The sequence below is a fragment of the Mixophyes fleayi genome, chromosome 9 (genome assembly GCF_038048845.1).
Source record: "Mixophyes fleayi isolate aMixFle1 chromosome 9, aMixFle1.hap1, whole genome shotgun sequence".
Taxonomy (NCBI): domain Eukaryota; kingdom Metazoa; phylum Chordata; class Amphibia; order Anura; family Limnodynastidae; genus Mixophyes; species Mixophyes fleayi.
Genome location: NC_134410.1, coordinates 47538981 through 47552132, shown reverse-complemented (window position 1 = coordinate 47552132; position 13152 = coordinate 47538981). Strand labels below are relative to the sequence as shown.

General features: G+C 37.7%; 1 protein-coding gene across 1 annotated transcript; it reads left to right on the top strand.

Annotated features, from left to right (window-relative positions):
• The first annotated feature begins 798 nt into the window (after positions 1-798).
• On the top strand, positions 799-11838 carry PGRMC1 (progesterone receptor membrane component 1). The gene is made up of 4 exons (XM_075184284.1): positions 799-912; positions 1141-1476; positions 7144-7299; positions 10216-11838. The coding sequence occupies exons 2-4, from the start codon at positions 1203-1205 to the stop codon at positions 10320-10322; spliced, it is 537 nt and encodes a 178-aa protein (XP_075040385.1). The 5' UTR covers positions 799-912; positions 1141-1202; the 3' UTR covers positions 10323-11838.
• The last annotated feature ends 1314 nt before the right edge of the window (positions 11839-13152 follow it).

Here is a 13152-nt window from a genome sequence, read left to right as displayed (position 1 = left end):
GTAAGTTATAAAGAGATTAGGAATCACATAGGACTTCCATGACCATATAAAGTAGCAATGTCTTGTACTTGAATTAATTCTAAGGGGCATATTCAATTGTCGGCGGAAACACAGAAAATCTCTTGCTCGTCGCACTATTACCGTTACTACGGTAATAGTGCGCGTATAAACAGTTAATACGGTAATTTTCTCACTGGATTTCAGCTCGCAGCTCCCTGAGCCGCAAGCTGAAATCCAGCTACATATTACCGTATTAACTTTACTAGTTTTTCCGCGGCGCGGGAAACTAACAATTGAATATACCCCTAATAGCCTTATTATTTACAGTGGGGTTACATTATTAACAAGTTTTGCTAATGATACACTGAAGTGGTAACATCATAACTCACCTAGATAAGAAATAGAATCTTGCAGCCTTTAGTACATTAGTTTATACAACCATCACTTGTGTATTACAAAGACATAATTTACAAGAACAGAACATTGATGTCCTTTTTAAAAGTAAATATTATAGAGCCAAGTATGCTATAGCTACAGATCAAGAGCAGATCCAAAAACTAATGTGTCACAAAATCTATGACTACTAAAGTGTATTTACTTGTTCAGTACTGTTATAATTTAAAAGCCTGAAGCATTAAACAGAATGATATGAAAAGTATTTTTGTAAGAGTCAGAAAAAATCCACAAGCACTGAACCAAGTTTCCTGTGCAGAGAAGTATAAGGCTCTATTATGTCTGCTGACGTTTGACCTGGAACCGAAGAAAGCAGGAAAAAAAAACCTCCTCTTCCTGCAAAACTGTATGAGCCAATCCTGCTGGTCTGCTGCCAGGTTTTGTGCAGAGCTGGGAGTGACACACTGGAAACAGTATTAGTTGGTCTAAAAAGCAGATAGCTGAATACTGCAGCTCTGGGTAAGCGTGGTCTCTGGGGGCACTCTGTTACTCCGAGGGGATTCTACAGTCCTCAGCGATGTGCTAGATTTCTGACCCCCTTGTTAATTATTTATAAACAATGCACGTTATTGTATGCGATTGTCGCGTTCCATCCGAACGCTGAACGTTCGATCTCACATTCTATAGCATTTATGCATAGTTTAATATTCTTTTGAGTATTTAACACTTTTTTTTTTTATCCTACAGGCATCTGAAACTAATCTCCACGAAATTGAATGTTTTGACTCTGAAATCTTGACATAGTTAACATGGCTGAAGAGGGTATTCTGCAGGAGATCTTCACCTCTCCTTTAAATATTTGTCTCCTGTGCCTTTGCTTGTACCTGCTGTACAAAATATTGAGGGGTGATAAACCCCAACATTCCGATGAGAACAGAGAAGAGCAATTGCCTAAGATGAAGAAAAGAGACTTTACATTGGCTCAGCTTAAAGAATTTAATGGCGCAGACAACCCCAGGATTCTAATGGCAATTAATGGGAAGGTGTTTGACGTGACAAGGGGCAAGAAGTTTTATGGACCAGGTGAGAAACATTCTTATTCAGAAGCATTAAGAATTTTTCTGGCAATGTTTACTGCTGTCTTTGTTCTATGTTGAAACCTGCACCAGATTACCATGCATAATATATTGTGCACATCAGTGCTCTGCCACTTCAATTTTCCTGTTGGTTGCAATTCTAGACTGGTTAAAGAAGGGTTAAAACTAAGTTGGATAAAGAGGACAGAGTTTAATAACCTTGTTGGCAAATTCTTGTTTGTTTTTTTTAAAAAAAGTTCTGCAGCAAGTTTACTAGCTATGTCCTTGATCTTTTAGACTTTTATGTGTCGTTAGTTGGCTTAAAGGGAGCGTTCAATAGATAATATTTAGATACATAGTGGTAGGTTGTATTAAAACAGAATATATTGGTGACAGGTCTGGTATATGGAAACATTTAGTCACTGGCTATTAATGTTTGTTAATTTCAACATTTGAAAAGTATGATTTAAAAGAAATAAAAATACTACATCTACTCTGCCCCTTATAAGGTAACCTCTGCCAAAAACTAACAATCCACCCTACTACTCCCATGTTGCAGAGCTGTGGTGGTCCAATGCTTGGGGCACTTGCAGTTCAGGAGAAGTCATTTCTGCCAGTGCTGTTATGACACCTGCCCTCGTGTTGACAACCAGGGAGAGTTCTGAACCAAACAGTAAAATGTTCATTTTAAATACTGATTTAACATTACCGTGGCTCTGCGCATTCAGCGTCTATGTTACAAACTAACACATTACTGTTTGCACCACTTCTTCTGCCAGTTGGTGATAGGTGGGGCTGAGTTCTTCTAAACTGCATGGGTGCCAGGGTACCACCATAATTATTAGTTTCAGGTGGAGTCAGCCTTTATAGATTGATAGGTGTTTCACCGGGCTGGTCCTTTGATGTCTGTCGCTCTGCAGTCTTGCTCTCCTTGCTCCGGGCAGGCATTCCCATACATACAGCCAACAGGGGTTAAGGAGAATATCATTGGCAGGCATGAGGGGATCCACAGGATAGAGTGGAACTTCAAACCGCAGGTAAATATACTGAATTCATGTTTAATTTACAGGACTCCAACCAAAACTGAATTTTCAGGTTTGGATGAAGTCATTTGAATTTTATTGATGCATCTCATGTTTTTCAGTTTACAGGTAAATTAAAGTTGCAGAAATATTATGCACATTCACTTATATGGTTGATTAGTAGTAGTGTATGTCTATTGTTGTCTATATATGTTGGTGTTTGCAGAAATGTTTTAAATAATGTAACTTATTATAAAATAGAACAATGAGTGGTGTATTATATCTTTGGCTATTTTTATTGTTGCATTTTGTTTAAGGTAAAGATCTTATATCATGCATTGATCAACTTTTTTTTAATACCATCACCCTTTTCTTCTCAATTTAAAGTATACCCATCACCTACACAGTGGGGGCAGACCTATTTTGGGCTAATGTAATATCCAGCCTATCAATTCACTAATGGATAGTGACATTATAATTGAGGATTGATGCACAAAGTGAAGTCACTAGTTCCTAGTGAATTTATGAGACACATTCTCATGAATATTGGTGCAGGCAGTGGGTGAACTTTAAACACTGATTGCAAGTGATATAAGAACTTGTAAGCTGTGCACCTGTAAAAGCCTATTGAAATTTTTTTTTTATTTCTTTTGTTAGCAATTCCATGGGTTTTATTTCTTAAAGATTAACATGCCATTAATTGTCAGTAGTGCTACTCATGCTTCTGAAATGTATGAGTGTCAGAGTTCATGGCATTGGTATAAGTTGTAGATCCAGTTTAGATGTTGTTCCAAAGACTAATTCAACCTTTTTAACATGACTCCCCAAAGACCCACTCTGTGCCACTGTTGGGGTATAAGGTTTTATTAAGTCCTGCTTGTAAAAGGTGCTGCAGATATGTGTTTGTGATAGCTCGCTGCCTATGGTAGCAGTGATAAGAACAGACATTTCACAACTCTGTAAAGAATTGTGACATCGTGAATGGCACACAGCTTGAGACCTTTGTACTTTGTAATATGACAATGCTTGTATTTATTCAGGCACTATGTGATGTTTTTTTTATCTGAACCGTGTAGGGTCCCTAAATAGTATCCAGTTAATGCTAGCATTATAAATCCGTACGTTTAGTACTGCTGTCGAATCGGTACTTTTAATTTTATGTGAAATACTGGCTGAATGTTAGGTCAATAAACCTTCATAATATTTAATGACAATTAAAAGATCACTGTTGGTGTTTCCATTTTACATGCAAATTCTTTCAAGCATAGAGGTTGTACACCTTTAAAGTGGCTCCTAGATTTGTCTGACTTGCTCTAGAATTTTTTGTTTTCCACCATTCATATCACAATCACTAAAAAGTGCACTATAAATAAAAATAATAATTTATATGTTGTCTGGGGAAAAAACAAAACTACACTCAAAGTTCTTTAAAATCAGTTTTTTAACTTTCGGGACATTACTAACAATCAAGTCCTCGCCAAATCCTAAAATTATATACATTTTACTTCCCGTGTCGCGTATTCCATACCAGATTTTGATTTGTCAATATTTATTCAACAAAAAAAATAAGCCAAAATGAAGAAGCCGTGTGTGGCAAAGCAGTCACACTCCTCAATTCACTATCGTCATCATCGTTTAGTCATAAGGCACCCGAGATTCCGCAGTGCCGGACATACTGCATAATAAAGCAGGGTAAAACATAAGCATAAGACTAATTATTGCACAAAGATAGTGGTACAACACGTATAAAAGAGAGGTTTACAAGTTGTAGTTAAGGCCGAAGGAGCACATGTTTGCCAAAAGAAGTGGTGTAAAGATAAACAGGGGGCCAAGAATAGAGTCTTGAGGTACCCCAACAGAGTGAGGAAGTTAAGGGGAGTGTGTGTCGGATGTAGAGATTCTCTGGTTGCCCCTTCAGAAGTAGACGATGAACCAGGAAAGAACAGTGCTGCGGAGGCCAAGCGAGTGAAGGGTGGCACGGAGAACTGGTTGAAAGGTGGGAGTAGCTTGTAGAACCACCTTTTAGCAGCAATAACTTTGTTTTCTATTTAACTTACTTAATCCGCCTTCCTTCATATTGAGGAGTTTTGTTACACTTCTCCAAAAGACTGCTTCAGTTGATTGATGTTTGAGGTCATTATGGTCTCGCCACAGCATCTCAATGGAGTTGAGGACTAGGCCATTCAAAAACATTTTTGATTCTTTTCTTTTTCAGCCATTCAGTTGTAGATTTACTGTTGTGCTTAGAATCATTGTCCTGTTGATGATCCACTGTCCACATGGCTTCAATTGTTGGACTCGCATTTTACTTTCATATACTCTGGTAGAAAGAGGAGTTTATGGTGGGCTCAATAATTGTGAGGTGTTCAGGTCCAAGTCACAACATTAAATTATTACCCTTGTGGTATGAGGTTCTTGTGGTCATATTTTGTGTTGTAAATTAAAACCAAAAAAACTCCCCTTTCTCCATGTCCCGAGCACATTGTTCTTGAAGTCTCCTGTTTCATTCAGATGCAACAGTGCAGTATAACTTGTGTTTCCAAAACGTTTATGCTTTTAGATTTTTGGGAGCATCATGTTTTGATCTTTGGGTGAATTTCCTGGATCGCCCACTCCAGGGTACATTGGCAACTGTCTTTAGTGTTCTTCATTTGTATATAATCTTTATCACTCAAGAACGATGGACATCAAATTGTTTTGAAGTTGCCTTGTAACCTTTTCCAGACATGTGAGCTGTAATGATTGAATCTCTGAGATGAATGCAGATGTCTTTTGCCGTTGGCATGGTGTTATGAACAAACTTCCAATGGTTTCGCTTTTACATAGAGATTATAGCACTACATGAAGTTCAAACATTGAATTTCTACTTCCATAGGAATAAGGTGCGGAAAACCAAATGAAAGGGTGTACTTAAAATTTCATATATGGCTTATTTTTGTTGAGTAAATAACAAAGGAAAACCTGTTTTGGGTTATTTTCCATTTGAGATAAAAAACACATTTTAGGACTTGGTAAGGACTGGATGATTAATTATGTTGTGATATGTATAGTACAGATAATTTGCAAGCTGTGCAGAAGTTCTTAGGATTATAGAGTCTTCCTATATTTTGCGTTATACCAGCATGTACTCCCGAAAACGGACACTATACCAAGTTTGCTCTCCAATTGTCCTCCAGCTCCTCCCAACTTGGCATTGTATCTGCTGGGCCCATGATAACTATGAGCGCTCACATATTGTGCTATTATAATTGTCCGCATTCCATTTGCTCCAACAGAGATATCCCACTCCTGATGTCCCCAGGCTTTCCGGGACATGGGGCATAGCTTTATCTGCTATAATAGTGCTGTACAATAACACCGCATGAGGCTACCGGAGACTTTGTAGTAGCTCTTATCCTACTTTAGCTAAGTTTAATATACATAAAAACTTAATGGTGGGGAATATACTGAGTCATAGTATGCAAAACATAACATTTATCTCTCTTTTGATAAAGATCTGCAATTCAGCAGTCTTTCTGAAGTCTGTCATGTTAATAATTACTACATAGGTAACCAACATATCTGTCCTCTCTGAAGTTTGCTTAAGAAATCCTTGGCAAAAGTAATGCAAAGTCATTCCGGTCTGTCCAAATTGTAATGTAACAGTATTCAGTTTATATAAAAGGTGAAAGGTGGTATGGGTTATCTCCAGACTTTATATATGTGTGTGTGTGTGTGTGTGTGTATGTATGGGTGTGTGTGTATATGTGTATATATATATATATATAATAATTTTTTCTCTCAAAAACATACTGGTAGCTTAATTGACAACATTAACCCCAGTGTATGTGTGATTTAAAGTATGGATTGTAAGCTCAACTGAGGCAGGGACTGATGTAAATTATTAAATATTCTCTGTAGTTCTGCATAATTTGGTGGCACAGTATTACTAAAGGTTAATGAATATTTACTCTCCCTCAGGAGTTCATGCAGGTTAGTGCCAGGTATTTTCTAATAACTTGAAATGCCTCAAGCAATGAAGTTATGAAATAGGTCCGTCAGTAGCAAGTGTTGGGTGTCTCCAGTCTATTTTGTGCAGGGTGTCGTGGTGTTGTAAGGCCATTTTAGATATGTACCCACGTTTACTAGCATTGTGTAATAAGACTGTATACCCTGACTTGTTGTTGGAATTGTATTTCCATGGAGTACAGTGTCTGAGCACCAGTCACCTGGCTCTATAGTAAGGAGAGGGAAATGTTTAGAAACCAATCACAAAGGAGTAGCTGCATGTAGTAACTTAATAAACTCCAGGAGGTATATTTACTAAACTGCGGGTTTGAAAAAGTGGAGATGTTGCCTATAGCAACCAATCAGATTCTAGCTGTCACTTATTTTTGTAGAATGTACTAAATAAATAACTAGAATCTGATTTGTTGCTATAGGCAACATCTCCACTTTTTCAAGCCCGCAGTTTAGTAAATATACCCCCCAGGTCTGTTCTGTGTGTCACAGTGCCAGAAAGGTCACTAAAGTAAAATTACACGTTTCCTGTTCCATAAATGTAGATTGGCGATAGTAAAGTAATTAATAAACTAGCTTTGATGACCTAATTCTTTGCTTGCTGAATAATATGATGCATTGTGGTAAATTGGATCAAATTCTTCTGTTTCCAGAGGGACCGTATGGTGTGTTTGCTGGACAAGATGCTTCTCGAGGTCTTGCCACCTTCTGCCTTGATAAAGAAGCCCTGACTGATAAATATGATGACCTGTCAGATCTAACCGCTTCACAACGGGAGACCTTAAGTGACTGGGAATCACAATTTACCTGTAAGTTGTGTTGTAGCACACAAGGGTTTCATTGTTTATTAATTATACATAGATGAAAACATTCTTGTGTGGTAATTTCTGGGAGAATCCTGCACCCCTGTATATTATAGTGTGTGTAGTGTAGGCATATAGCTTGTGCCACACAGCATATATAAACACACATCTTTATACCATTGAACAGAAGCTTATTATATTAAGTCTGTCATTACAACAATTCCAGGTCAATCAGAAACTTTCACGGAAAGCTCCTCTCTGGTATGATAGTCCAGTTTTGAAAAGTGGTACAGTATATTATTGTTAGGCTCAAAATTTAGAGAAACAAAAAAATTATTTTTCACCTACAAATTATACATTTTATTTTCCCTGCACTCTCAGTAAAATTCATCAAAAAAAAATAACAAATTACAAAATTATTTGCCTGAGAGGGGAGATTAGGAGTAGGGTGGGGTAGGGGGATATTGTTAGGATGCATTCGGGGTCTGAGGTTAGGGGTGAAAAAAAATTAAGCCATGTTCCAGGATAGATCCAGTGTCCATTGTAAGTTGAGCATAGTACATACATAGTCAATAAGTGCCTCCTCTTGGGTACCAAATTCAATCATATTACTTGCAGGGTTCTATTTAATTTAATATTCATAACCCAGATGCATCTGTAGTGTACTTCTTAGAACATAAGCATCCTAAGGTAAAAAAAATCCTTCCTGAGGAAACGCCTATGAGCCCTAAAATGTAAGAACCAATCAGATTCATGCAGGTGAGTCAACACTGAGAGACCCTATAAGTCGTCTCTGCTCCTATTGAAAATATCAGCATTTCGTATACCTGCCTTCACTTCAAGCTGATACAGAAAGGTGAAGGCTTTGGTTTTGTTTTATCTTTTCTCTCTATATATACTGCACTTGGCCTTCTTTAGACCACCAGCCTTTTTTTGTTACTTTTTTTTTTCCACATTAAATGCCAAAGTCCTTTAAAAGTGTCACAGGATCCAACAAAGTTTTGGATAGGAAAAGAGTAATGCTAGAAAATATTGCTCAGTTACTTGGAAACATTTTTGTTGAAATAAGAGGTAGGAAAAATACCACCTTAAGTAATTTCATCATGTTGGAGATGAACAGTGGGCCAGTTGCTTGTTGTTGTTTTTTTCACTGTGCATATAAAAGTTTTGTTTTACCCCTTTTGGCATTTTCTGCTTTTTATTTGCTTATTTTACTTTACGATGAGTCAAAATTTATTTCTTTGGAAATTCTTACCGTTGATCAACAAGCAATACCCTATAACATCAAGTAAAACGAAAACCACTTTTATTCACCCCTTTTGTTAGAATACACAAACCCTTGAGCAGTTGGTTGTGGTCTCAGATCCACCTGTGTACAATTAATGTTTCAATTGATTAAAACAAAAATACATCTGTCTGTAAGAAGTTGGTTAATGAATTTCATGAAGAATAAAGGAATTCTGAGAAATGTTTGAAAATAGAAGATTTCAAAGACCTAATATCTCCAGTGCACCGTTAGCCCATCATAAAACCTTCTTTTTCCTTTTTAATTATATTATTATTATTATTATTATTATTATTAATAAGCAAAACAATTACAGGGGAATTAATGAACCATAAATTGCCGCTGGAACTTTTGTTTCTGGGTATTTTGGTAGAGGAATCCCTGCTCATTTTTGATCGCAGCTCTATAAAGTACGATCAAAAACCAACCAGAATATTTCTGCATAGACTCATCGCACACTTCGCTCCGAGTTCAATTTACCCCTTGAGTTGTTTCTCGGGGGCAAATATATTTTGTTTTATGTATTAAAGGAAACTCCATTTTTGAGCAGCTAAGAAACTCATGACAGAATTTGTATTAAAAATAAACAAGTGCTTTTTGCTTTGTTTAATCACCACACAAACAAATATTAATACATGAGCACCGCATATAGACAAATTATTCAAATAGCTGCTGACGTATTTAAGCAAAATTAGTTTTGTTCAAATTCACAAAAGAGAAGGTTTGATTTTCAGCTTAGTTGGTTTTTAAAGTGTATCTCTCATGTCGTTTTGAAAAATAAAAGTCTGCGTGAAAGCCTGTTTGCAATATAGTTATATGACCACACTATAATATATACTCCCTCTCTGTCCGGTTTGAAGCATTCTTTAAATTAGCTGAGGATTTGGGCTGAAGATCCTGTGACTAATCTCACGTAATCATAATTTTCGCAAGGGGTTAAAAAAGCCAGGAAATGTGCTACAATTTGGTGAAGTCACACATAGTTTCTCTGGAGCTATAGAATAAACTATACAGATATAACCATACTTGCCAACTGTCCCCTACTTTCGGCAAGCTCTGTCCAAATGCGTCATTCTGGCCCCTACTTTCGGCAAGCTCTGTCCGAGAGAGGGAGGGGGCGGGGCGTGGGCAAACGCGGCATTTTGGCGCCGCCGCGGTGGAAATGCCGTTTGTTGTGGGGGGGCGGGGACAAAATGCTGCGCTCTGCCACCTCCAGTCACACCCTCCCGGACAGAACTTGCCGAAAGTAGCAAGTATGGCTATAACACACAGTAAATGTAGCATCTATAGTTATATGACTGAGATGCTGTCCAATATATAACAAGTGGGTAGATGACCCGACGTTACTGATAGCCGGCCTGCTCTGCAGCTTCCAACACTAGAGGAATAAAATCTGTCTATCTGTACAATATGAAAGCTGTTCTCTAGAGGTCTACTGACTGCCATGGATGGCGTTGCAGTGTCATAATTTTGTCTACAGTGATGATAAAGAGAAAATAAACATAGTAGTAAGCTATCTGACTTTCTGTCTCAGGCATCTGCTCTAAGTGGGGTGGCATATTTAATTAAAGTCAACTTCTGTAAGGGCTGAGTTCTGTTTAACCCCATATTAATTTCTCAACTGTACTTTATTCCAGTTAAGTATCATTTTGTCGGGAAACTTCTGCGGGATGGAGAAGAACCCACAGAATACACTGATGAAGAGGACACAAAAGACGGTTCTGAGCAGAAGAAGGCCAACTAAAAAGAAAAGAAAAATTTGAAAATAAGCTGTAACATTCCAGATATGTATTGTTGAAGCTTATGATTTGTGCTACTGTATTATGTGGAAATAGAAATCCACAAAGTTATTACAGGTCCTTCTGCACAAACCTTATTCCTCTTCCACATATTGGTAGCAGTATTTGAATTCCAAGACTTTCCTTGATACAGACCACCTCTTTTTAGAGTTTATCAGTGGAAATAATATGAAAAAGAAAAACACTAAAAATGACAATTAAAAAAAAAAAAGGAAATGTAAATTGCACAGTGAGTGAACCAAGGGAATCAAATGTTTCCAAGAATCCATATTGTTTTTAGTATTATGCTTTAGATATTGTACTTAAATGTTCCCTCTTTTAGCAATAACTGAGGCTGGGTACACAACACAGAAAATGTCTCCCGATGCGACATCTTTAACAATTTTACCAATGACAGGGAAAAAAAAAATCCGGATCAGCATGTCGATTCATGTGTACACACTATATACGTCTTACACGATTTACCTTCAGATGTGTGCTCTTCATCGGTCATAACCATTAGCTGACTCTGCACACTCCATAGAGATCTATGGACACTGCCGGTCATGAGTGCATACACACTGCAGGTTTGGAACGACATTGTTCCATCGTTGAACGACATTTTTAGTCCAGTTTAAAAATCAAATAAAACGATACGATGTGTTGTGGAACGATAGTCATTTATTGTTAGGGTGTACACACTAATGCGATATCGGGCAGAACTGTCGTTTATTGTCCAAATAGCCCAATAATCGTCTAAAAACACTAGTGTGCTCCCAGCCTTGGTAAACACTGGGCCACAAAGCCCTAACTTAAAATTTTAGTGCCTGAGGCGAGAAGCCACTTCCCTAGCCCTCAATTTTAATTAACCTAAAATATTCATAAATTGCACCCTCCCTCCCTTCAGGGTTGCACCCTGGGCTGTCCCCTTTCTCGCACAGCCAATTAAGGCCCTGCTGGGCAATTTGCACAGTTACAAAAAAAGCAAATGATCAATATTTGTAAAGTTCCATTGTCGACAATCATCTCTTGTTTGTATCTAGGTCTATTACTTTAACCTAGTTTTTTTTTATAGAACAAAACTTTATTAAAATGTGCTTTCTTGTAAAAGGAGGTGAAAAGCCAACGCATCTTGGTCCTCCAGTATCTAGCACACTGACTTTCCTTGTCATAAACTCTGCAGCATGTTCGTTCTTTATATGGTAAATCATAGATTAAGCATAGTATGGCCAAGATATTCATGGTGGTCAATAAATGGGGAATCCTTTTTTTAATTTAGTTTACACTTTAAGATCCTAAATATTGAAGTGACAGCGTTTCTTCTATAATAATTAAAGGGTTGCATCCAAAAATGAAGCTGAAATGTTTGACACCAGCAGTACATTTTTCGGTGCCTTTCACAAGCTGACTCCTGGTTTTATGCACATTTAAAATATGTCTATTCCCCAGGACCAATAATTAAATAAAGTTATTTCAATGAAATGTTTGTGTGTGTTTGTTTCTTTTACAGGCATGAAATATGGTTTATTATCTACAGTTCAAGGCATGACATTATGCTCAGCAAAGTCAAATAGATTAGAATAGTGTTTAGGAAAATGTATTAATACTATGCATTAAATAAAGCTGTGACTTGTGGGAAATAATTGATAACACTTTTATGCTAAATCAGTATGCGTATACCTGTCTCTGCATTTAGCGTTGGTAGACAACTTTTGGACTGTACCAATATTTAGCCTATCCATTCTCTAGGAATATTTTGACATCTTTAAGGAATGAGGCATAAAGTACCTTGTAACTCAATGATTTCACTGATTCCTAATGCTTTTTGCTGCTTTTCTCATGATTATTGGTACAGTCCACAAAATAGCTGTGTCAACTGTATTGTTATGATGGATACACCTTATTATCTTACATCAGAGAGTTCCATTTCTGTCTCTAAATAATATTATTGAGCTAGATGTTAAGGCATCTCATACATTTATTTCATAAGCTAAGCAGAAGTGACGTCTGGCTCCAGATTAGAGCTGAACAAATTTAAACTTCCAGGTTTGTACACATTTTATGGATTTCTGAAATGAATCAGGTTTGATGATCGAAGAGACTGATTCACCTATCATGATCAAAATATCCCATACTTGCCTACTCTCCCGGAATGTCCGGGAGACTCCCGCATTTTGCGAGAGTCTCCCGGGCGAGTGTGGCAATCTCCCGAATTCTGCCCACTTCACTAGGAAGTGCCCCACTTCCTAGTGAAGTGGGCAGAATTAGATCCCAAACGCAGCGATTCCCGGTGAATCGCGGCATTTGGCCCCGCCCCCCGTTGTCAAATGACGCGTTTGCGTCATGCCGGCACAGGGGGCGGGGCCGAAATGACGCAATTTTGGCTGCGCCACCCCCCTCACGCCCACCTGCACTGGCTGGCTCCCGGAAGAGAGCTGAAGAAAGTCGGTAAGTATGAAATATCCTGACCCGTATTAGGCCTGCATTGAACAGTGCAGTATAAACAAGTCTTAAGCAATTTTCTTGCATTTGTTTGTGGACACTTTGTCCAGGATGCTATTTTGGGCTACTGTTGTATTGACCATGTTATAACACTGTGGATGCAAAGTAGATCATGTCAGCTTAGCTGTATGACAAAACTTAAGGTTTTTAGAACTTCAACATCATACTAATTGATATAACAAGATTTAGGGACTCTGGAGAGAATTTTTTTCTGTCCACTGGTTTAAGCAAATGGATTTTGTTTTTCTATTTGTGGTTTGTTTGTTTGTTTTTTATCTTGGCCTGTGTCTGTTT